The 26,646-nt window shown below is 42.4% G+C and overlaps 1 protein-coding gene across 1 annotated transcript in view; it reads left to right on the top strand.

Moving 5' to 3' along the window:
* Positions 1-1,688: 1,688 nt before the first annotated feature.
* GALNT10 (polypeptide N-acetylgalactosaminyltransferase 10) overlaps positions 1,689-26,646 on the top strand; it is a 121,188-nt gene continuing 96,230 nt past the window's right edge. Inside the window, exon 1 of the mRNA XM_077824651.1 lies at positions 1,689-1,873. Coding sequence (XP_077680777.1) covers positions 1,721-1,873 — 153 coding nt within the window. The 5' untranslated portion in view covers positions 1,689-1,720. The remainder of the gene's footprint in view (positions 1,874-26,646) is intronic.

The following is a 26,646-nucleotide window of genomic DNA, read 5'->3' as shown; positions in this document are numbered from 1 at the left end:
AGGACAGGCAGCTAAGCAGTTCTGATTCCATCTAGTGATAAGCAGCAGTATGCACTGATGCTAGTTAGTTCGTTGCAATTGCATGGGTAATATTTTTTTAATGGAAAAAGAAAAGAGTGTCTGATCCTACAATGGGCTCATATGCATATCCTCTCTGCCCAGGCAGAACTAGTTGAAGGAGCAGGGGTATAGTGCAGGTATAATAATTTTTAAGGTGTTTTTTGAGTATCTGTTTTATCTTCATTTATCTACACACATGCAATTCCCACTGACTTCAAGAAGCGACAGAGTAAGAGAAGAGGGCAAGTAGCATAGAATGTGGCATTTATATGCTAAGTGATCTGCAGGTGCACAGGGAATATTATTGTGTGCAACTTTGCAAGGTATGAATTGCCACAACTGCTGAAGCAAAAAACAAAACGTACACCAATAACAAAAGAAGTTACATGTTCAGAAATGGATAAATTCATAAAAGCAAGCAGTTAAGGTTTTTAGCTCTACCTTAAATTCACCTTTGCTCTGTCTAGCTATTACAGCACACATTAGTAAAGTGTAAACTTTGCATTTCTTTGCTTTAGGGATTGAACCCAGAATCCTAATTATTATGTTAACGAAGTATTTTGTCTTCAGATTCACAGAAAAAAATTAAAGCTGCCTCCCAAACTAGTTTCACATTATAACTTCTATGGTAATGAAGGTTATTTACATTTCCCAGTGGGCGTGAGAAAGAAGTATTAAACCCCTCAATATGCCTATAATTACTAACTAGTCTATAAAGACAAAATAAGAATGTTCAGCTGTTAAACTCTAGCAGGCAAACAGTGAATTAAAAAAAAACCCTGCTGTTGGCAAACAAAATTAGTATCTGTACCACAATTAATTCAGTAATTGTGCAAGGAGCTAAAGGTGAAAAGGCAGCCTATCCAACTCCTTGCTCCCTTGGGCAGCTACCCTTTTTGTCTGTTTAACTGCACTGTTGTACATTTAACTCCCGGCGTGTCTTGCGCTTTTCCACCCATGCCAACGTAGGTCATGGCGACACTGTACGTCCAACTCTGCTTTCTTGCGCCCTTGCTGTCCCTTTAGGACCTGATCTTTGGGGGCGCCGAACCCCTATGCTCCCCCCACTTCAGTGCGGGCTGGTTTGGGGGATCAGCATGGCTGAGGATCAGGCCATTGACTTTTTTTTATCGGCTCTCTCCGCCGCTGCAGGTTTACCGACATTGTGTGTGTGTGTCCCCCCTCCCGCCGCAACGCTTCTGAACCATTGGCACCCCCGGGTCCCTTGCGCCCCAACCTTTTGCCCGAGGCCCCATCTCCAACCTCGACCTCTTCTGGCTCAGCCCCTGCGGCGGGAGGGCAGGGACCGACCCCCCCGCGAATCCCTGAGCGCCGCCCCCCCCCCCCGCCGCCGCCGCCGCCGCCGCCGCCGCCGAACCCCGCGCGACGCTTCTGCCCCCCCCCCCGCCCCGAGTTCACTCTTGGCTCGGCCGCGCGAGGGGGCCGGTCGGTACCATTCACGCACGCCGGCCGGGGGGGCGGGGACGGGCGTTGGAGCGGGCCGGGGCGGGGCGCTCCGGGACCCGCCCCCGCGGTGGGAGTGGTAGCGCCCGCCCCCCCGGAGCGGAAGTGGCCGAGCGGCGGCTCGCCCGAGCTCTCCGGCGCGGGCGCGCGGGGAAAGTTGGGCGGCGGGTCGGGCTCGGCGGCGGCGGCGGCTCCGATGCGGCGGAAGCAGAAGCGGCTGCTGCAGGCGGTGGGGCTGGCGCTGGCCGCCCTCGTCTTCCTGCCCAACGTGGGGCTCTGGGCGCTCTACCGGGAGCGGCAGCCGGAGGGCGGCCCGGGGGGGGCGGCGGCGGCCGGAGGGGAGGCGCAGGTGAGCGGCAGCCGGGCGGCGTGGGGGGCTCCATGGGTGCTGGGGGGAGAGTCGCCCATAGGGGCGTGGGGGGACAGCGGCTCTCCCCATGGGTGCTGGGGGGAGAGTCGCCCATAGGGGCGTGGGGGGACAGCGGCTCTCCCCATGGGTGCTGGGGGGAGAGTCGCCTATAGGGGCGTGGGGGGACAGCGGCTCTCCCCATGGGTGCTGGGGGGAGAGTCGCCCATAGGGGCGTGGGGGGACAGCGGCTCTCTCCATGGGTGCTGGGGGGAGAGTCGCCTATAGGGGGGTGGGGGGACAGCGGCTCTCTCCATGGGTGCTGGGGGGAGAGTCGCCTATAGGGGGGTGGGGGGACAGCGGCTCTCTCCATGGGTGCTGGGGGGAGAGTCGCCTATAGGGGGGTGGGGGCTCGATGAGGGGAGTCATGTACAGGGGAGTGGAGGGCAGTGGCTCCATGGGGGAGAGCCCCCTATAGGGCCGGGGGGGGCAGCGGCTTTGTGTGGCGATGGGGGGGGAGTTGCCTACAGGGCGGGAGGGGGGCAGTGACTGCCTCCACAGGGGGTGGGGGCTTAGTCACCTATAGGAGCGTGGGAACAACGGCTTCATGTGGAGATGGGGGGAGTCATGTATAGGAGTGTGGGGGCAGCGGCTCCTACCATAGGGACTGGGGAGAAAGTTGCCTATAGGGCATGGGGGGCAGCAGTCTTTGAGGGAGAGGAATGGCTGAACCGGAGCAGCTTGTTCCTATACGGAGCAGAAGGCCTCCTAGGGGGTGGGGAAGTTGCTGCCCCTGTAGGGGCAGATTCCTGTATAGGATGGATGGAGGAGGAGGCGGCGGTCCGGCTGTCCCTGGGCTGGATCTGGGAAGGGGCAGAAGAGGGACGCTCCTCTTCCCTGTTTCTCCCTATGGGGGTGGGGTTGATGAGGCTGACCCCAGCCTTCCCTACTCCCTGCTCCTCATTTCTCTCTCCCTTATGGGGTGAGGGTAATGTTTGGGCCTCAGATGCCCCACCTTCCCTCTCTCTAACCCTCTTAGAAAGTTGGGGATTGGCGGGGGGAATAAATATTATCTGCTTTTCCTAGGTCCCCTAAGGGGGGGGAGGATGAAGGGGGCAAGCAGTGGACTCCTGGTGCCCCATCCCTGTATCTCTGGGAGGGTTAGAGATGGGGGAGGCCCATCTGAATTTTCTCCTTGTCCTTTGGGAAGGAGGGGGAGATAGGGGCCACATTCACCTTTCCAAGGAGGTGGCAGTGATGGGGAGTCAGGCACTCCTTTGTTCTTTCCGTTTTGTTTAACGGGGGGGTGTCTTGTGAACCTGGCCCTTCAGTGTCAAAGTAACTTTATCTGGCTGAGTGGAGCTACCTCAGTACTTGATTGTAGTCCTCTGAGTTCCCTTCTTTGTCCCATTCTTGGTTTGTTTTTGTGTCATTAAGACGGACTGGGGCTTAAGGAGCATGAACTATCAAATCAGGTCAGCTTCTCCATTGCAAGGCTGTCTTTGTTCGGAATAACTTATGCTCTTGGGTGTCTAAATCTTTACCTTCCTTGGAGAGTTGGCCATGAAGGTATAGAGACTTGTAATCCTAGCTGCTCCTTAGTGAGGAAGAGAGAGAGAGAGCGCTCTCTGAGGGAGGCTCAAAGTGGAGATTTGCAGTTCCACCCCAAAAATAAATAATTTTTCAGATTCAAGTACTTGGTAGAAGCCTTTACAATACAATATATTGATACAGGCATGGTTAGAGTCATATCCTTGTGGTATTCTTAGCTGATAACAAAGGGAACCTCTCCATGTCCGCTTATATAAAACATACCATGATGCATGTGACTTCTGAAATCTGCAGAGTTTTTTAAGAAATATACCTCGTGAATATTAAATTGCTGGGGGGGGGGATAGCTCAGTGGTTTGAGCATTGGCCTGCTAAACCCAGGGTTGTGAGTTCAATCCTTGAAGGGGCCATTTAGGAATCTGGGGCAAAAACTGGAGATTGGCCCTGCTTTGAGCAGGGGGTTGGACTAGATGACCTCTTGAGGTCCCTTCCAACCCTGATATTCTATGATTCTATGAAATGCTTGGAGTTCCTGCTGCGGCTTCCTTATATTTGCACTTCAGTTGTAGAGCTCTGTGACAATAAAAAACCGGTTAAACTGGCCATTGCTCTATGACTTCACATAATTTGCTATTCTGTCAAGAGGGGAGAGATGTAAAATCATGTGACCTGTTGGAGGAAAAGGAAGCTGGCTTTTAACCAAAAGAGAGTCTAATTTCTGGTTGGGACATTTCTAGCTATGCTTTTAGAGACTGAAAATATGGTGAGAATTATCCTAAATTGCTTTTTTATTTTGATCTTTCAGAATCATCACTGTACAATTGCCTTAATCTTGGATTAGCAATGAGCCTGTGAAGCTCCTTTGAGGTGGTCTGCCACTATTTACCCCTCCCCCCGCCCCATATCTTTGAGTTTTCCATATGTAAGAATCTCATGTTGCCCTTATTGAACAAAAAGAAAAGGAGTACTTGTGGCACCTTAGAGACTAGCAAATTTATTTGAGCATAAGTTTTCGTGAGCTACAGCTCACTTCATCGGATGCATTCAGTGGAAGATTTATATACATAGAGAACATGAAACAATGGGTGTTACCATACACACTGTAACCAGAGTGATCACTTAGGTGAGCTATTACCGGGGTGGGGGGGAACCTTTTGTAGTGATAATCAAGGTGGGCCATTTCCAGCAGTTGACAAGAACGTCTGAGGAACAGTGCGGGCGGGTGGTGGTGGGGGGATAAACATGGGGAAATAGTTTTACTTTGTGTAATGACCCATCCACTCCCAGTCTCTATTCAAGCCTAAGTTAATTGTATCCAGTTTGCAAATTAATTCCAATTCAATAGTCTCTCGTTGGAGTCTGTTTTTGAAGTTTTTTTGTTGAAGTATTGCCACTTTTAGGTCTGTAATTGAGTGACCAGAGAGATTGAAGTGTTCTCCAACTGGTTTTTGAATGTTATAATTCTTGATGTCTGATTTGTGTCCATTTATTCTTTTATGTAGAGACTGTCCAGCTTGGCCAATGTACATGGCAGAGGGGCATTGCTGGCACATGATGGCATATATCACATTGGTAGATGTGCAGGTGAACGAGCCTCTTATAGTGTGGCTGATGTGATTAGGCTCTATGACGATGTCCCTTGAATAGATATGTGGACACAGTTGGCAACAGGCTTTGCTGCAAGGATAGGTTCCTGGGTTAGTGGTTCTGTTGTGTGGCGTGTGGTTGCTGGTGAGTATTTGCTTCAGGTTGGGGGGCTATATGTAAGCAAGGACTGGCCTGTCTCCCAAGATCTGTGAGAGTGATGGGTTGTCCTTCAGGATAGGTTGTAGATCCTTGATGATGCATTGAAGAGGTTTTAGTTGGGGGCTGAAGGTGATGGCTAGTGATGTTCTGTTATTTTCTTTCTTGGGCCTGTCCTGGAGTAGGTGACATCTGGGAACTCTTTTGGCTCTGTCAATCTGTTTCTTCACTTCAGCAGGTGGGTACTGTAGTTGTAAGAATGCTTGACAGAGATCTTGTAGGTGTTTGTCTCTGTCTGAGGCGTTGGGGCAAATGCGGTTGTATCGTAGAGCTTGGCTGTAGACAATGGATCGTGTGGTGTGGTCTGGATGAAAGCTGGAGGCATGTAGGTAGGAATAGCGGTCAGTAGGTTTCCGGTATAGGGTGGTGTTTATGTGACCATCACTTGTTAGCACCGTAGTGTCCAGGAAATGGATCTCTTGCGTGGACTGGTTCAGGCTGAGGCTGATGGTGGGATGGAAATTGTTGAAACCATGGTGGAATTCCTCAAGGGCTTCTTTTCCATGGGTCCAGATGATGAAGATGTTATCAATATAGCACAAGTAGAGTAGGGGCGTTAGGGGATGAGAGCTGAGGAAGCGTTGTTCTAAGTCAGCCTTAAAAATGTTGGCATATTGTGGGGCCATGCGGGTACCTATAACAGTGCTGCTGATTTGAAGGTATACATTGTCCCCAAATGTGAAATAGTTATGGGTGAGGACAAAGTCACAAAGTTCAGCCACCAGATTTGCTGTGATATTATCGGGGATACTGTTCCTGACGGCTTGTAGTCCATCTTTGTGTGGAATGTTGGTGTAGAGAGCTTCTACAGTGGAGTTCATATTCTGTATCTTATTAATATTTAACACCTATTTGATGCATAGCAAAAATGTCACCAAATTTTGACCTGTCTTTAGTTTTGACTGTAAACTATACAGGGCAGAAACTATATCCTACTGCGTGTGTGGAAAGTCCGTGAGATATCTTGGTTGCTATTGAAATATTACTACTACTAACTAGTAGCACCCCCAATGTGTTTGCTGCTTTAATAGGGGAAAAAAGGTATCCTCTGTCTTAAGGAGCTCTCAATCTTAATAATACATACTGGCTTTGTTCCAGACACTAAAAATATAACTAATCTAAAATCCTATTTTTAATGTAGGAAAATAAAAGGAAAGATACTCAACATGTTGAGTAAGAGGCTGCTTAATCTCCTTACAGTGCAAAATAACCCTTTACATAAATAATCTCTGCAGCTGTTTAAATCAAATCACAGAATTATAGGGTTTTTAGAGCAAGAAAGAGTAAAATTATGCGCATGTGCAAACTTTGCAGGATCAAGCCCTAAGATAATAGCTCCTGTTATCACTGAAAGAAATTATCCTGGAGGAGAAAGTTGGTTATATTGGCACAAATAACTTCAGATGCAATTAAATTAAGGCAAAAACTGTTTTGTTATTAGAAAAGGAGTACTAGTGGCACCTTAGAGACTAACCAATTTATTTGAGCATAAGTTTATGCTCAAATAATTGGTTAGTCTCTAAGGTGCCACTAGTACTCCTTTTCTTTTTGCGAATACAGATTAACACGGGTGCTACTCTGAAACCTGTTTTGTTATTGTCATAGATTTAGCCTCTAACTGATTAAGAAGTTTTATTGGACACAAGGGTGCCTCGTCACATTTCTCTTTTGGCCTCTCCTCCTCAGTGCTGATAAATATTAATGGTTTTGTCATCTTTATTTATCAGCTTCCAGTTTGTAAATCAGATAGTCTGTCTGGTATTCTCCAGCACTGCTGTCTGTGATGGAGCCAGATCAGAGAACTGATTTGTTAATAGTAAAGCTTGTAACTTTGTAGAAGACTTTGCTCCCCAAAAGGCTGTAGGCAGAACAGGGAAAAATATTTGCCTGTTTTTATCTTGAATTTTGGCTTTTCATATAGTCCCATTTTATAAAAAGGCTTAGTGGAATATGAAATGCCTTTAATGTTACATTAAATTGAGCTGTTCAATAAAACCTGCCTGTCTTATTCCTTTTTAGGTAGGATATAACGTTTACTGCTATCACTTGTTTTTTTTTGTTGGTTTTTTTTCCCCTCAGAATAACTGCACAGGACAAACATTCAAAGTAACAGTTGGATTAGAATATAAAAAACAGTTCCAGGAACACACACATGCAATATCAGTGACTTAAATTCTAAATTGTACAAGGGATCTGTCTGGTTGTCTTCCATGTGCTATTACCTTTAGCATGGCAACAAATCAATACAAGGGATTTTACCCTGTTTAATCTTTCTAGTGGCTGATAAATGTATCAGGAAATTAAGTATTTCGGAACCATGTAAATATATTCTAGGAAAGATTATGCTAAATTGTTGCCACATAAATGAGTAGACAGCTAATCACTTACATATTTTCATGCTCAGGTGAAACATGATGCTGGCTGAAAAGAATATTGATTTAATAAAGCAGATTAGTTCTGCTGGCATTCATTATTTTTTCCGTTGGTTTTGTTTTGGAGCTCTTAATGTAAGTTTTTATTCTGGTGTAAGAGGACAGGGCCACAAGAAGTCACTGGCTTTGCAGATGTTGGAGGCACTAATGTAATGAGTTATACTTACAACTGCCTGTTCAGAAGCATCATTATACCATGTTATATTGGTATAACTGCTAATCAGAAACTATAAACTAAGAAGTCTATCACTTCTCTATTCCTTTGTTTTTGTAACTGTGCGAATGGAGGGCTCTTAACATAGGAACATCAAGTGGGGACTATATAACCTACAGGTGTTCTGTCCCTTCTGTTGGCAACCAACAAGGCTACTAGTCCAGTAGGTTTTACATTCTAGCCTCAAATTTTATAAGTGAACTGGTATGCAAATCTCAGGATGCTCAGGTAATAAAGTTTGTAAATCTTACTATGTATTCATCTTTTTTTCTCACTTAAGCAAAAGTATGGTAGGTCAAACAGCGTGTGCTGCAAACTAAAAGATTTCCCAGCCATGAGCTCTGTCATAACTGTTGCTTAGATTAGAAAAATAGGGATGCAAATAGGAAAATAAGGTAACGTACACCTGCTAAAAACAAAGTATAGCTGAACCCCACAAATCCACATTTAAAATGGTCTCTTGGATTTGGTTTTTATTTTAGCACAGAAAAATGAGATTTCACTGCTGTGCTGGGAACAGGGCGAATGTGAATTTCTTGATGTACCAGCTTCCTATCTTCTCAATAATGCCTTGAAGTCTTTCCCCGTTTCTTTATAGTTTGCAGACATTACCACTCCACATTGGTGGTCCTCCTGCTAGTGCAGGTTATTGAGGTTCTTCTGTATTTTTGTTAGGTGTTGTCTCGTTGCTTCTAAAAAAACTTGACATACTTGCCAAAACTTAAAATCTGGAAGTCTACAATGAGTTTCTCCTTCACTGTTGGGGAATGGAGATTCCGCTGGTGGTGGTTGACGAAGGTTAGGATAGCTGAAATACTGGTGTTGCATGCAATAGAAGTGTACTGTGAGCACTGACTGTTATCCACATGGATTTGTGGGCTGCTGATTCATGCTAGGTAAATACTTGTGTAGAACCAGTCTTCTAATGGTCTAAATTGTAGTTCATCATTATACCTCTTTGGTAACAGTCACCAGACTCTCCTGTCTGCAGAGTGTATCATAAGGGAGTATAGGGTTTTTAAAACGCTGTCTCTTTTTCCCTCTAATTTATATAGAGTGTAAGTAATCTTCAGGGGAAATTTTCAGGGGCAAAAACTTGCTTTTTATGTATTACTCAGAATTTGCCAAACAATAACAGTACCGGTATTATTATGAAGTAGTTAATATGATGTCTGTGCAGCTTTTGTTCTCAAATAGTGTGGGTGCTTTACAGAGCAACCCTTTAGCTGGTTGCAGCAATAATATTTACTCTCTAAATTCACTTGTATGTGTGATGGAACTATATAAATCACATTGATTATTCAGTTCATTGCCCTCCACAGTTAGTACAAAAGAGTAAAGCAAAGAACATCCACCTTTTGACAGTTTGGCTATTTTCATAAATAAATTTATTGAAAACTTATTTATAATTGAAAAATCTAGTTGTAAGTAAAAAGCTTTCCCTGGTGAGTTTGGGAGACTAAACTATACATTTTAGCAAATGTTTGACTTTAAAAGGTTTCCTATGGTTGCAAGGATGACCTTCCAATTGTGAACGGAAAATGAAGTGAGGCAATGTCTTCTTGTATCCGTAGCCAAACTATGGTGTTACTGTTGTTGCTGATGTCTCTGTCAAGAAACCACAAAGTAAAATTAAAGTGACCCTACTATTCCAAATCCTGAGCAGCTGTGAAACTGTCAAGAATTGTCAATTTCATGCTGCTGCTGGGAAAGTCTCTGAGCAGTAGCAGTGGAGTTATTCACAGGGGAGGAGGACCTAAGCAACAGTAGCTGGGTGATGGGAGGGAATAGCTGACATCCTGCTCCATAACAAGAGCCAGTGGGGTCTAGAGGAGAGAAGATAACTTTCTCTTTTCTGGCAGCTGATGGGAAATGGAACTTCAAATTGATCAGATTCCTGCTAACCAAAGCCTGATATGAAAGACCTTCGAGCAGGGTCTGAAGCAGTGCCTTAGCAGAATCCAGCAGCTGTCCCAACTACTGGGAGGTGTCCTAAACCTTGTTGAGATTCCATCACTGTTTACTGTACCTTTGGCTAGCCCAGTACCTGATAAAACAGGAGTTGAAAAGTTTCACTTTTGTAGCCAAGAATTTTTACATCATGCTCATGGGGACTGAAGTCCAAGTGCTACAACTAAGCAAACCTGTTCTGAGAATGACTCTTATTTTCAGTATGCTGATCAGCAAAGATCCCTTGTTTCAGTGTGATTGTGCAACAGGGAGATTGTTCTGTATCTGGGCTTTTTAAGCATCACGGATGCTTTATGACAATAAAATGAGCTTTAGGTTGTAGCTACAAGGCTAACTTTCCACAGTTGTTGCTACTGATGAAGCTACAGGGGGGTTTGGAACATCCAACTGAGCTGAACCATGGACCAAAATAGAATTTTGGACTGAGACTGGGGAGTGAAAAATTGCACTTTTTGGGATTTCTTCTTTCTAGTTTTGACATGCCAGATGACTCTTCTTAGCTGAGACAGTCATGTAGAGATAAGAGAACAGGTGGGTTGTATTTCAAGCACCTTATGTTGCATGTGCTTAAAATGATTACTATTCCTTCTGTTCTTTGAGGTCCCTTCCCTTTATTAGAGATTCTGGCTCAGTCTTTAGTCACTTTAAATTGACTTAGTGTACCGCTTAAAAAAACAGCTTCACTGATGGAAGACCTTTTCTTATGATGAAGATAGTTTGTAAAACTGTTCTGGCTTGAATCATCTGCTGTTTACATCATGTCACTGAACACCATATCATGTAGTTGTCTTTCTGTTTTGCTCTGAATATGGATCATATGTTGACAGTCAAGATTTATGTACAACCAGACTTAGTTACAAATTCACTTCCTAGGTAGTTTATCAGCACTTTTGGTTGATTGAGCAGTTGGTGGCAGCTTACCATCAATGGCCATTCTTAAATGTTGTATCTACTGAACCTGCATAGAATATAATGAAGTTGACCCCAAAAGTTTCCTTCAATACCTGTAACTACAAATTCTTTATTACCTTCCCCTTCCCGACAGTTAAATATAATTATGTCAATGAAAGTACAACCAGCAGCAGTGGATGTTATCCGAACACTTGTACATATAAATGTCATGACTCAACCTTTGCAGGCAAAAGAAACTTTGGACATTTCATGTATGAGCAGATCCTGTTTGACCTAAAAACTGAGGACGTTGATGTTACTACTTGAATGGTCGTCTAAGCGCAAGTGTTCTCTATTCCTGGCTTGTTTGTGCATAATCTTCCCGTCTATTTCACCTGTAGGAGTTATAGAGGTAGCCTTTAAGTCCTTTCTGAAAAGTCAAATCTTAGCAAGAGATGTTGCACAATAACACTGTGCCTGATATGTCACTAGAAGTAGAATTATGTGCTGCATAGGGTTCTGTCAGATTCAATGTATTTCTTAAATTAAAGCAAAGATAGTAAAAACAATTTGGCTATATACCAACGTATCTATGAAAAACAGCTGTGAAGCTAATTTGGTACTTTCCCATCACCTCCTTCCTTAATGCAGAGTTTTCACTTGTAGGCTTGCATCTACACCAAAAATATTCTGTACTTGTTTTTCAATAACAGTGCAGCTGCACTAAGGTGCTAATGTAGACAGGACTCAAGTATTCTTTAACAACATGTGAAAGAGGTAGGCCCTCTCTATATTGTATTTAAGCTACTGCTCCCTTTGATGCACCATTGGTGGAAAACTTGTAGCAGTGGAGTTGTTGGAAGACAACTAGGAGAAGTTGGAAATTATCCTTACTGATTCTTATTTTGACTCTGCCGAAAGAATTGCTAATGCTTTCCTAAAATCTTGTTTTTATTACAACACTATGGTTGAATATAAGTGGCATAATTCAGACATGCACATGGCTCAGCATGTGGGCTGCACTGCTTCATAATGTCCTTAAGCACTCCAAGTCATTCCCAGCTATTGCCCCTCTTTATTTGACACTGTGAGTATTAAAACTCAGCTGTAGGGTATTACCCCTGCATATCATTTGAAACTGGCAGTGTGCATGTGGAATAACAGAAAAGCAGCTAGTAGCTCTATGTAGTGCATTCTGACAGTCTTCAATCACATAGCTCTTACTAGAAGTTAACATAATTAGTATACAATATTACTGTATGTGCAAAGGGAACAGAGTTGGTGGTTTCCATAATGTCTGTGCATGTAAAATCTCTTAATAGTACATATTTATTTGGGTGTTATCTAATTTGATTGTGAAATTTCTTCTGGATCGTTTTTCTCAGAAAATGGATGGAATTCTTCCATAGCAAAATAGGTGGGAACCAGTTAATAAACTTTACTTGGTGTAACTTTCTAGGTTCAGAACTTGCTCTGGAATGAGAAGCACATACCTCATCCACTAGCTTGTATGGTATTTAACTACCAGCCAGCAGAACCTGCAGGTATTCAGTAAGCTACTGTAGATTTTGAAGAAAGTGGTAGGAACTTATTGAGAATTGATATGTGAAAGTAGAAATCAAATAGAACTACAGCGTTCAAAGTCACTCCCCTAGTTTATAACTAAGAGGATGCAAAAGAAATTGTATTGCAAATCAACTTTAACCTACCAGTTTTCATACATCTTAGCAATTAATTTCTTCATAGAGGAATAAACATTTTTTGATGGTGTAATAAGGTCTCTGGATGTGTGTGAGGAACTACTCAGGTTTGTCAGACTTACAGATTTCTTGTAAATAATAAGTCTTTCTTTTATAAACTGACAGAATTTTAATGTGCTTATGTGAGGCATTTCTGCAACCTTTTTTTAAAAAAAATCTCATGTTCTCTTTAATCATTGATTTTTTTTCTCCTCCTAAACCTAATCACCTCTTGTAGTGTTACATGAGAAATGAATGCAATTACCGTATTTACACAAAGTAAATAACAATAACATAATTGGGCATAGTAATGGCACTTAAATTGATCCTCTCTTCTGAATGGATTGCAACTGTCCATCTCAAAAGATGATTGTGTAAGCACCAAAGCAGTTCAGTTACTGTGTCATGCTGTAGGGTCGTGCGTGGCTAAAACGTCCAATTCTTGAGCAGCAGTCCTTGCCACCCCTGGTGCAGACATAAGGCCCAGGTCCAGAAGATGAAACTAGTGCATTAGTGGTGCTTGAGGCCTTCTGTGTTTTCCTCTTAGCTCTCTCCGCTTTTCTGTGTCTCAACCACTTCTTCTCAACTTCCTGGTGTAGCACCAGGTGACTTCCAGTCTGTAACCTGTTGCTAGATGCCTCTTCCCAACTTGCAGTGTCCGTGTTGAAAGTTTTCAAATCCTTTTTGCAAACGTCCTTGCAAACCTGAGCCTACATCAGTCCAGTGCTCTGGAGCAGCATTCACAAGTTCTGCATGCAGGAGGTACTTGGGAATGCATCTATCCAGTACATATGACAGCCAATGAAAATGTCTGTTTAATAGTAAAGGAGTCTTTATGGCACCTTAGAGACTAACCAATTTATTTGAGCATAAGCTTTCGTGAGCTACAGCTCACTTCATCGGATGCATACCGTGGAAAATACAGAAGATGTTTTTATACACACAGACCATGAAAAAATGGGTGTTTATCACTACAAAAGGTTTTCTCTCCGCCCACCCTACTCTCCTGCTGGTAATAGCTATTACCAGCTATTAAGCTATTACCAGCAGGAGAGTAGGGTGGGCGGAGAGAAAACCTTTTGTAGTGATAAACACCCATTTTTTTCATGGTCTGTGTGTATAAAAACATCTTCTGTATTTTCCACGGTATGCATCCGATGAAGTGAGCTGTAGCTCACGAAAGCTTATGCTCAAATAAATTGGTTAGTCTCTAAGGTGCCACAAGTCCTCCTTTTCTTTTTGTGAATACAGACTAACACGGCTGTTACTCTGAAACCTGTGTTTAATAATGATTAGGTTTGGCAATTTTGCTTTCTCAAGTACTTTGGAATCAGGAAGTTTGGTTTCCCATTCGATATTTAAAATACAACCCAGACAGCAAGTGTGGCAACTCTTTAGCATTCTCTCATGCCTGCTGTAGGTGAGCCAGGTCTCGCCACCAGGCACAATGTGCTCAGGATGCGTGTCTGCTAAACCCCTCATATTGGTGTTCAGTGTCCGTTTTCTGTTATCCCTTGTATGCTTGATCAGTTGATCAAATGTGGTGGCTGCCTTTCCAGTGCAAGAATTAACCTATCTCTAGATGACAAGCTCATCTGATACAGTTGATGCTAAATAGTGCACAACTTCTAGCGTTGTAGTAGCTATTAAAACTTCTGGGTGCAGTAAACACATCTTTGTATCATAATCCTTGTTGTCTTTAGATTGATGGCTAGTCCAAATTCATCACAAGCTAATGCAAACCTGTTAAAGTTTCTGGAGCGCCTCTTCACCATGTGTGAAGAAAACTGTTCTTGGTGAAAAGAAGCTCTTTTATCAACAGGTGTTTAATCTTGCTTTTTTCTCTTAGATCGGCATAGTTGAAGAATTTTCCATCTGTTCTTGTATGGAGGTGTATACCTTGGGTGCTAGGTGAGAGAACATGACAAATCAGCAAAGAGAAACATATACTGAAGAGTGTTGGTGCTAAAACATATTGCTGTTTGACGCCTTCTGGATTTCAAAGTTACCATATTGATCTTCATATTGAGCTGTAGCCTTCATGCCATTATGAAATGGTCAAATCAGATAGAGGAGAAGTGAGGGGCAGCAAATTCTCTGTAGCAATTGAACAAGGCCCTTTCTGCTTACTAGGTCCAAAGCCTTTGTAAGATCTATGAAGAACTGCCACTTAGCCAGTTGGTCCCCAGCCTGTAGCGGTGCGTGGGATTCTTATATCCTAAGTGCAGGACTCTGCACTTGTCCTTGTTAAACCTCATCAGATTTCGTTTGGCCCAATTCTCCAGTTTGTCTAGGTCACTCTGGACCCTATTCCTACCTTCCAGCATATCTACCTCTCCCCCCAGCTTAGTGTCATCTGCAAACTTGCTGAGTGTGCAATCCATCCCGTCATCCAGATCATTAATAAAGATGTTGAACAAAACCAGCCCCAGGCCCGACCCCTGGGGCACTCTGCTTGTTACCAGCTGCCAACTAGAAATCGAACCGTTGATCACTACCTGTTGAGCCCGACGATCTAGCCAGCTTTCTATCCACCTTACAGTCCATTCATCCAATCCATACTTTTTTAACTTGCTGGCAGGAATACTGTGGGACACTGTATCAAAAGCTTTGCTAAAATCAAGAGATATCATGTCCACCACTTTCCCCATATCCGCAGAGCCAGTTGTATTATGTATTATCTTGCCTAATGCAGTGAAGTCATACAAGTGTAGGACTGAAAGGGGACCTCAATCAGTTATCTAGCCCAAAGAAGGGAGCTAGGTGCTAACAGGGGATGATTATGATCCATCAACTTTTGCGTTATGGGCCCAGCACACCTCTGCTGTTTTTATGGTAGTTGAAATGAAAACTGACGGACCATATTTGCCAATGCTTATTACTTTGTCATACCACTTCTTTTTAAAGCATACCAAAGGAAATGCTCTGTGCTGGAACATATGTTAGTGATTAGTGGGACCAGCACCGCAGGCTAAAATAGAAGGAGAAACGTGGCTCTGTGTGGAAAAGCTGAATGGGCAAAATATAGAACAAGGAATGTAGTGGCTTTTGAATTGGCTTAAATATATTTTTACATTATTCCTTTCATATTTTAAAGGTTCTGTCTTTTGAAATGGTATGTCTCTTGCAAGTCATTTCAGGTTTAACTTTCTTGAGACACAACATCCCCTTAGTTTTCCTGTAGATTTCTCTGCATATTGTATACGTTTCCCTTTTTATAAAAACCCTGCCTTTTCTGCTGACCTTTGTTTTTTACCCTTTGCATGAGTCATGACTTACGCTCCTGCTGTTTGCACCTTTCCTCCTCTGTTTACATGGCAGTGCCTTTAAAGCCTTGGAGAAGGAGAGACTCAGTACTATAGATTTGATGGAAGTATAGTACAGTCTGGTGCCATGAAAAATTCTCTTCACCACCACACCCTCCCCCCATCCTCTCCTCTTAATTCTACTCGAGTAACACCCTTGTTTATCCCTGCCTTGGATTTCTCTTGACCAGAAGCTGCCAATCATGCTGAAATATGTTCAGCTAGTGTTCCTTCTGATATGTGCAAATGGGGACTGAAGGCTACTCTTGAGCTCTTGCCATCAAAGGTGAAAGACTAGTTCACTAACATACTGCACTACTTCCTGTTGCCTGTACATCTCTCAAACACTGAATGGCTCAAAACAGGGTATTTCTCTGATAAATCATAACAGGCCACATGTTGTGTTAAAATATGTTCTTGAATTGCTGCTGCTTTGAAACTTGTTTCCTGGCAAAAGTAGTTTTAATGTACAGCTTAAGTTAAAGAAAGGAACTTGAGGTTGGAGTAGCCTAAGGTCCAGATAAACTAATGTATTTCAAAAGCTTTTTTTAAAAAAATCCTCTCATCTGCTTGCAGCATTGGAAGAAGGGATTTCTGCTTTAGTCTTGCTACTGTGGATGCTAAAATGGGCATAATTTCCTCCTCTACTGCAATAGCAAGCAACTCATTTATTCCTAGCTAAATTCAAGTTATGAATTCATTAGTAATGACTCCTGTTTTGCACTCATTATCATTGTGACTTGTCTACCTACAAACTTTTCTGTACAGATCTTTCCCACTTAGCAGCTTTTGAAGCTTTTTCAGATTTGTTTATTGTACATCACATGGCTGGAGTCCTTTCCATTCTGGCCAATAACATGATCACTTATAAGTAACTCAATATTTAGGAATGTAGAAATAAACTTTCTGGGGTTTGCTGGGAGGAATAATTACTGCATGGGAATTGTGGGGATATCTGTAAGAGGAAAATGTACAGTATTCAAATGGAAAACATTTCTCTCACAAAGTAACTCCAGTTAGAAATATTACATTAGTTTAGACCCCTTTCTAATAGTCTTTCCGTAGCAAGTGCCTGAAGAGCCAAATTGCTTGCCGACATCTGTACCAAAAAAGCAACTTTCCCAGTAGTACAGTAATCTGACTTTATATTGTCACACATACTCTGCCAGCTTCATGGAAAGGAACATTGAGGTTTTCACTGGTAACTAAACCCAGTGCTTAAAGATCTTAGGAATTCTCAAACATCTAATGTGCAGAGAACATCTCTTAAGGTTTCATGATTCCTTTTTGCTTAAATCTTCTCAGTTGATAAATGAGATCCCTGCATCTAGATCCATCCTTAGCCTGTCAGAGTTGTGAAGGGAACTGACCTCTAAACATTTCCTTGTAATTGTTTGCCTGTTTAGACCAACAATAGTAGTAAAAGGAATATCCGCTTTCCTCATTTGTATGTCATATCTTAACAGTAATAGCATGGCTGCTATCGAATATTATTGAACTCACTGAAGTTAGGTTCATCACTAACTGTTGATGTGGAGTTCTAGTTGTCCCTGAGGTAATCTATTTTTGAACAGCATTACCAGTAAAGTCGCCTCTCCAAAGGTTGCCACTCCTGGACATTAAAAGAAAGCTAAAGGCTATGATTGGAAAAGTAGCCATAAAGCGTTCATTCATCCCTTCCTCTCTCTTTCAGTGATAATTAAATGAAGCTAAGGTATTTGTGTGTTTTTGCTCATTAGCTAACTTGATGCATTGTTAGGATAAATGTGTACATAGACTCCAGCAATGTCATTATGGGCCCAGCACACCTCTGGATGAAACTGAAAATGAAAATTTTGCTTCTCTGTTCTATCCTGTCTTATATGTAAATGTAATTTCATCACAAGCTTATAGTGAATGATTCAATGTGAGTTTTTCACACGTGCTCAGTGCTGCTGAATTTATTCACTTAGGATTGATTCAGCTTTCTAAACGAGAATAATGTATAATGCATCGCTCTATTCATTGGATATGTAAACTATGTAACGAATCCTGTGCTTTAGGCAGTTAATTAAAAAGGACAAGAATTACATAAAGCGGGGTCATATCTTTTTTCAAAAGGTTAGGTAAAGAGTTTCTAGAGCTTAAACTTTTACTTTTTGATCAGCCTCTTCTCAAGTATCCTATGGCTAATATAGGAGACCTCTGAAAGCTGCTGGGCAATAGGGTGCTCTTAAACATAATAAAATATAGTCCAGCATTTTAAGTTTACAAGTTCATATCTGGAGTCTACACTGACTCTTGATATATCTGCTTCATATCTAAATTGTTCTAAATTCCTTACACAAGAAGGTCTCTGCTCCAAAGATCTTAAAATTTAAACACATCCGAACAAGACAGTACAAGAAAAATAAAGTGGGGAAAGGTGGAGGACAAGAGTTACAATCGGATCTTGTTGCTTGGAGTTGTCAAGATAGATGCACAAGTTCTTGTAAGCTTTTAATTTAAAAAGCTATAAGTTTTCTTCCCATTAGTCTGCAGAACCACCGAGACAGCCTGTAGTCAGCATGCAAGAGATTACTCTGATCTGCAGCCAAAATGGTGGAAACACTTAAACAATACCCTTCAGCAAAATAAAATCTCTAAAACAGCTTTCCAGAAAGAGTTATTGCAGCTGGAACAGTAGTCACAAATGCTGGCTTGTATTCCTAGAACACTGAACTTTTGGAGGGAAGTGGCTTAGCTTGCAGCAGGAGTTAGAGTCAAAAGACAGAGGCTTAGCTAAATCCTCTCTACATAGAGCTGCGCCATCGCTGGGATCAGACTTCGGCAGCACCACAAATTCTTGGTTCTTTGCCATCGGCTTCTGTTTTCCCCAGTGCTGCCTTTCCCTGGGAGGTGATGAGTTGGCTGTGGGAGAGCACAAAAGAGGCTGGGAAGCCTTGTTAGTGTGCAAGTAACCATGCTGGGTGGGTCAAAAGTGAATCAGTCTAGGTAAGGTTTGTACCATTCCCTGGTCTAGCAAAATAAAACTTTTCTTGTTCACGTTTACATGAAATAAAGTATATTGGTTAAATGTCATGCTAAGCCACTAGATGTCTAATCAGCAAACTAATATTCATTTTTAGATCCACTCATGAAAGGACAAATTCAGCCTTCAACTTTCTGCTACAGAGGTAGTCCATGCACTCAGATACTGTGGTTCTGTGGCCAACATTAATATATAAAATAAATACGCAATAGAATCAGTCTAGTTCTACTGTCCAAGGGTTTGGGGTGAGGTGGGGCTGGCTAGTTTTCTATGGGCAGAAGAACTACCGCTGACTCCTCCCCACAAGTGGACTGTATAGAGGCATGGAAGACAGCCATGGGATTGAAGTGGCTTCCATGGGGAAGCTCTGTCATGGGAAAAAGATATCCTTTTGTCCATCCTAGCACTACCCATGGCACATCTACCCAGAGTCCAGCCTAGCTATTTGGGCTTTGTGGAGCTAAAGATTCGCCTCCAAGTGCTAACTATGTTGGCACTTCAGCACAGTGGCATTATAATACAGTCGTTTTCATATTCTTTTATAGAGTGGATCACAACTTAACAGATTTTTGTGGACACCTTCCCGTCCGTTCATTGTGTGGACCGTCTCTCCTCTTTCCATGTGCAACTGCAGAACATACGTGCAACACCTCTGGCAATTACTTATGTGGAAGAGATTAACTAGGAGAGGATGTAAATGTTTTATTGTCCTTTAATGCAATTTAGCAGCTAGAAACCTTGAGAGATGGAAGATGGAGAGGTGACCAGCCAACTGTACTACACTTTTGCCATGGACTATAGTTAGAGAACCATTGTTGCAGTAATATCCCAGTTGCAGTAACATCTCAGTGTTGGTGAACAATGGACTTTCCCCAGCCTCTAACTGCTTTCTCTACTGAATACTGTTGGATATCTGCTTTAATTCACATAAGGTTATAATTGATGGAAGTTACAAAACAGCACTTCAGCAGGGGATAATTTACTACTCAGTATAAACAGTCTGTCAATCTATTTATCAAATACTTGCCCAAAAAACAAAACAACAACAAAAAAGGGAAGCCTAAACCATCTCAAAATAGTAAAAGAAAAGTTCATCTGTATCCAGACAGGTTTTTTCCAAAGGCAAAAGATCATGTGAGCTTGACTTTGCTACAAATAACTAGCAATTAATACTTGTAATTCAAGCCCTCTGTGGCTATGGCTTGGGTATTGCAAACTTTATGAAAAAATACAGTGAAAAACTTGTATGCACATCTTGGGGTAAGTAAGCATGATGACGTTGACAAAAGTACATAATATGTATTTTTACGACTCCACCATGTAATTGAAAAGTTAACAAATGACCTATACATACATTTTACTGACGGTGGTAGGCACCCTTGTGAATTGTTGGCTTTCCTCCTCCTTGGCCATGTGTGATCTTCAAGTATTTACACATGGCAAGCTTCCTTGGATGCTGTGTAACACATTCTATGGGACTCCCAACTGTTCTGAAAATGGTTTTAAATGCTGTCTTAATTAAAAATAGATTTAAGTTGTTAAGTTATTCAAATACATTTCAATCATTTCTTGAAGTCCATTGACAGCCAATAGTAAATCCCTTTCAAACTAGATCCATTCTTTGCAGTCCACAGAACAGTGGGCTGCAGCAGTCAAGTCAGAATAAAATATATAATCTCTTCTTGCAGCCGTTTGGCATTTTGCAGACTGACACAGCCATTAACAGCCACTTTGGGGGTATTTACGATGCAGTTGTATCTCTTTGCTGATGGCAATGGATACAAGGCATATTTTAGAAATACATTCTATGTGGAACATTGAAATTAAATCCCATGGGATGTGAGGTTTGATCTTAGATGGTGCTACTCAAGACAAAAATGGAACTCTGTCCAAGTTAGAGCCACTTAAAACCCTTTTTCCTGTGCAGCCTTTGACTGACTCTAAAACGTTTTGTTGATATTTTGCATGACAGTTTCTACACTATTAAAAAGAAAATTGTCTTGTGTAGAATCTATTGTCACAAGTCCTTGGCAGCCCACACAGTTGCTGTGGTCAAGTATTTAATGTACTTTTTAATGATTTGGGACAGCAAGCCCCTAAAAGGCTGTACCATAAATACAAATTGTACTGGCCTAGGTTTCGTTTCTATACCAATATCTGTGAAAAGAGCTTGCTTTCTCATTCACGTGTCATGAATAATGGAATAAGCCAACATCTAAACGTTGGTATATTTTCCTGTTTAGGCCAATACTTTGCTTTTTAAATATGCTAGCCTTATATGGATTGCGAGTGCATTTCTGTTGGCAGCCTGGTATTTCTGAGCCCTGTACACTTTAACACAGATTCCCAATATGGTTATGGGAGTAAGAATTGCCCCACCTATTGTGAATAGAGTGGGAAGTGGCAGTTGCTTAAAAGCTGAAGCTCATTCTTCTTGGGCTCCTTCTAAACAAATGCAGAAAAGACCCAGTGTTGAGGGGGCTGAATTTGGATTGAGTCTGGGCAGGATTCTTAGCCTATAAAAATATGACTGCATTTGAGAGATGATAGGCATCAATCTTCCCAAACTGGATTTTTTTGGCTTGAATTGACACCGAATTTGTCTTCAAAATTGGAGCTTGAAAAAGCCACTTTGCCTGGGACCTGTAAGCATCCTTCCCTGGTGAGTACTGTTAATTTCTACAGAACCTAAACTTCCATTTCTTGTTGTTGTTTTTAGCCCTTGTGGTTATGAAGATAACTTTCCAAATATGAGACCAAATGTAAGTCAATGAAATGCTGATTCCTTAGTTTGTAGATAGACTTCCTCAGAGATGAAAGTAAAAATTGACTCAAGTTTGCACTGCTGCCATTCAGAACCTTTTGTGAAGCTGTGAAACTGCCAAGAATCGGGTCCGTTTTTTCGTGGAAAAACTGAGTAGTCACAGGGACAGGTTAGAGCCCAGCTCTCCAGTACAGGGACTGGGAATTGTTATATCTACTTGGCAGGACATTGTGGTGCTGTTGGACCACTTAGATAAGCCAAATATGTATAATTCATTAAATGTAAATCATTGATAGTTATCAGATGCAAAATGCAAAGAAAAAATTAACATATCAATAGCATAATATTTTACCCTTTTAATAATCTACCCATCCTGTCCTTTCTTTATCTTATCATCGTGCCATGCAATTACTGTTATGCATAGGAGAGCCTGCTAAGTCGTCAGACAATGACAAAGTGTTGCTGGCAAGGTTAGGACTAGCTGGTTATCCCACTTTTAAAATTAATAATGACCCTTCATATTTACAACCAGTCTTAGAACTGGTATGGGAGGTAGCTCTGTTATACATCTAGGTGTGCTAGCCAGGATTTTTAATTGAGATTAAAGACTTCCATCATGTCATTGTTTAAAGGTAATTAAGTGACTGCTGTTATCTACATGCAACTGCTTAAAAGTTCATCTTTTTAGAAAACGGGGGGGGGGGGGGGAGGGGGAGAAGGAGATTTATTTAAACCTTCCTAAATTTCACAGGGAATACCATGGTATGTGTTTGACCTCTTCTGCCACTTTCTTTGATAGCATCTCATTATAAAACTTCTCACCTGGAGATGAAGTCAGTTTTCTAGTTTTAGTGAGTCTCCCCTCCTGATTCACTTTCCCTCTGTGTTCAGTATAAGCCCAAGAAGGTTTTTAATGAATTGCTTTAATTTCGGGAAAATTCTATCTCCAAAGCAGCAGTGTGTTTTGATTACTGAGTGGGGAAAAAAAGAACTAGATAAATTCACGGAGGAGAGGTCCATCAATGGCTATTAGCCAGGATGGGCAGAGATGGTGTCCCTAGCCTCTGTGTGCCAGAAACTGGGAATGGGTGACAGGGGATGGATCACTTGATGATTACCTGTTCTGTTCATTCCCTCTGGGGCACCTGCCATTGGCCGCTGTCGGAAGACAGGATACTGGGCTAGATGAACCTTTGGTCTGACCCAGTATGGCCATTCTTATGAGGAGAGCTGGCCTAAGTCTACCTTGTACAGCTTTTCTTATTTTTAACTGTCACTTCCTTCTGATCAATAGGTGACCAAATGCTGATGGAAGTTTTCTTGGGTAGGAGAAATGGATCAGACTCTCAGGGGTAAAGGGTCAACTTGTACACACCCCAAAGAATCTTAGTCACAGGTCTTGTGAACGTATTTGCAAACTATACACACATTCAAAAGGAAACATTCGCATATTGTTCTGTGAAAAATTCCTATTTAGCACTGGGCGAATATATAAGCTATGAGCCACAAAAAGTGTAAAGGGATGCTATCATCTTGAAATCCAATCTGTTTCAAAAAGACTAGTTTCAGATAGTGTCAGCCCACGAATCCACCTGCCAACTTCTTTGCAGTCTCTTCATTACTATTTTAAAAACACTTTTAAACTATTAAAAAAAAAATGCTTGTTGCTACATTGTAACAAACCAATCCAGCCTCTCCAAGTGTCTCGAGTAGACCAGTGTAGTGTAAGTGTCAATTGTTTTCCTCCAGTTTTGGATGTTTTCACTGGGAAGACTCTACTAGCCTGCAAAAAAAGAGAGGTTACAAGTAGGAAAATGTCTTCCCCTTGTAGGAGGTACTCACCTATATTGGTGTTGAGACCCCATGGAAAACAATATTCCCATTTATGGGAAACTGAGTTTTGGAGTGGAAAATATATTGTGTATAGGATATGGTTTTTAAAACTTATTGGATTGGAAGATGCTTCAATGCTGTCGTAATACAGAATAAAACTAGCAAGGCTTGTGGGAGTAGGGAATTTAAAAAACAAACACATACTGAAAAGCTCATGAAGTCCAATTAGTAGAATCCAATTCATGGGACTTTAAAAATTTAACAATAAGTTACCTTATAAAGTGTAGATCACTTGAGACTAAGCTAAGATCAGGCATATGGTTTTGATTTTTCTGTTCAAACACTGGCAATATTAGGGCCAGACAACTTTATTTTCCAGATGTACTACAGCCAGCTGCAGATGTTTTAGACATTATCACTTCTAAATGGGATTTGACAAATGTCTTCTGGAAGCCAACTGCTCTGTAAATATTGTACGTGCTGTATTATGAGGAAATGGTAAAAATAAAACTTTTGAGTCAAGCTTCCTGTGTCTGAACCCAGGAGCTTTACCCTATATCCTCCTTTAGGATTTTTTCCTGCTGAACGATCTTTTGTGATCCTGTAAGATATTGATTTCACTTTATGGGGACAGCCGAGTTTTGGGGACAGATGCCGCCATGTATCTTCTAACAGGTTAAAGTGACAGTGCCTCCTTTCACAGCTTTTAAATGTGACTGTGATTTGTATGGCAAGATGGTCTGTGACTGGTTCAAGACACAAGATCACCCAGCTCCAGATTAGAAAACTCGTAATACACAGAGGCATGCTAATATCTTGTCACTAAAATAAAAATGTTTAAAATTTTTCCGTCTGAACACTTAAACACTGCGTTATTTGAGTGTGTCATCGTGGATCACACTGTAGGGTGCGTATACACATTGTGCGCAAGCTCAGAATCTTTGAATAGCCGTATCCAGCAGGACAATGTATGTGCTTACTGATCCCATGGGAGAGCATAAAGGGTGGAGCAACCCCAGACTTTCCTCTGTTCCGTCTTACTGCCCATGGCAGCAAGACAGAACCTGGACTGTCAAACCACCTCTCCTTTTTGTTCTAAGTTTCTTTTACTAAACTTTTTGTTGGTGGTTCTCCCCCACTTAAGAAAGGGGGAGACCCCACTGTACAGCAGCAGCGTGACTCTTAGCAATGATGGTCTGTAAATCTACTAGGTTTAATCCTTTTCCTTCCTGTTATGGCCTAATGTCCTTAATCAGTGGATGTGGCAGATGCCTTTTCTGGCTCAGAACACATTCATAATAGTGCATCTGCTGCTGCTCCTCATCCCACATCTGGAAATGCCAAGAAACAATGCATTCTCCATACTGGAACCAAGAAGACTGGTAGATGGGGCACTGAAAACAGACAACACACCTCTGGTTCCAGCGCTGAGAAAAAACCTGAAAGGGTGCCGAGGCTGTTGGCACCAGCACAGAGATCAACACCAACCACGTCACTGTCTACATTGGTGCTGATCTCTGTGCAGAGCATGGTGTTGTGCAGTCCTCTTCTGAGGCTGAACAGTGCTCCTGAGCGGAGTCCCAGTGTAGCTCAGTGTTCAGCAAGATCATCCCGCAAGGGGGGCCTGATGCCGCAGATAAGCTCTTGAAATCCTCTTCGACGATGAGGGGTGGGGTCAAGGCACCAGCAGCAAAGAAGGCTTGAGAGAAAATTGTACCAGTGTTGACAAGAACACCTGCCCTGGTACCAATGCTGGAACCAAGGACTTGCCTTTCCCAGACCTGAAGTGCGCCTTTGATGAACCTCTTTCACTCTGTCACTCAAACTGGTGCTGGCATCAGTCCCACCATAAACACTGAAACTGCATCCACTTGTGCCTCCATTGCAAAGATCTACTTCTCATCATCACTAGGCCATTCCTCCTCCCCATCTTGAGCAGAGCAAGACTGTACACCAAGGGTATTTTGTAGAGCATGGCAGGACTGGCAATGGAAGGGCTAGACTGCGGGTGATCAATACCAGTACAATCTGCTGCCAATGCCATACTGGCCTTATTAGGGACAGCTTTCTTAGAGATCATGGAGGGGAGCCTCCCTCACACCTCCCAGTGAGGAGATCTCTGTTGTTGTTGGCATCAGTAGCTAAAGTGACTGAATAGCTGAAACTGGAGGCACCTTTTGGTGAGGTAACTCTGGGGACCCTCCAACTGCCTCTCCACCTAAAAAAATTCTTTTTCCCAGAAGAAGCAGTCACCCTGGCACCAGCCATCTAGGGCTTTTGAGCCTTCCAGGAGCTGCTCTCAAGGTTGGCAGGCACATTGATTGTTGAGATGGTGATTCAAGGAAATGGCCATAAATTGTTTGATATCCTCAGTGCCTCTTTGCCCACAAGAATTGCCCTTCCAGTCAGTGAGGGTCTTCAAGATCCAGCAGAAGTCTGTGGTTGGCATATGCAGGCCTCGCTCCTCCCCACCTCGTAGCAGGTGGAAAAGTGCTACCAAGCCCTATATAAGGGTTTTCAACATTTCTGCACACATCTGACGCTGGGATTATACGTCTCTGCAGTGTAAGACCGGACTTGATCTACCAAGGGGACTCCAAGAGAAAAGGACCTTCTTGGCCAAAAGACTTATTTGGTACCCCTCCAATTTCACATCACAAATTATCAAGCCCTGTTCATGTAGTATAATTCTTTGGAGTGGAAAAGTGTGACCCTCTTCCTTCCTGTAACCCCCTCAATGTTTTCAGAGCCACCGTCAGATTCTTGTATTTATATTCCAGTATCATACCCAGAAAAACCTTCTGGTACCAGACATCTCAGACAGAGAACACTGTCTGCTTCTCATGGTTGCCAGCATAAGTATCTGCTCAGAAAGCAACTGCGTTATTCTCAGAGACACCCATCCTACCTTTTTCCCAGAGGCAGCTGATTTGGTGAAACAGCCACACCAAAAGCACTTGGGAGTTGACCTTCAGAAACCTCCTCTGCCCTTTCATCAGACCTGGGTAGGTATAACAGCTGACTAAGAAGTACTATACATCACTGCCCACAGCTATCTAATTAAGTGTACATAAAACTCCCCAGTTAATAGTGATCAAACTTTTTGAAATGTATTTCTATCTTTGCCAGCAAGGTTCCCAGAAAGTCTGACCGGGAGAAAAGAGGAGGGATTGTGTTTTTAAATAAAACTTTTCAGCTCTATAACTTTTGTGCAAGGGTACTCTTTTGGTGAGCAGATACGTTAGTGTTTCAGAGCTAGGTGT

The sequence above is a fragment of the Eretmochelys imbricata genome, chromosome 8 (assembly GCF_965152235.1).
Source record: "Eretmochelys imbricata isolate rEreImb1 chromosome 8, rEreImb1.hap1, whole genome shotgun sequence".
NCBI lineage: Eukaryota > Metazoa > Chordata > Testudines > Cheloniidae > Eretmochelys > Eretmochelys imbricata.
The sequence above is the reverse complement of the archived record's forward strand: the minus strand, read 5'-3'. Positions and strand labels throughout refer to the sequence as shown.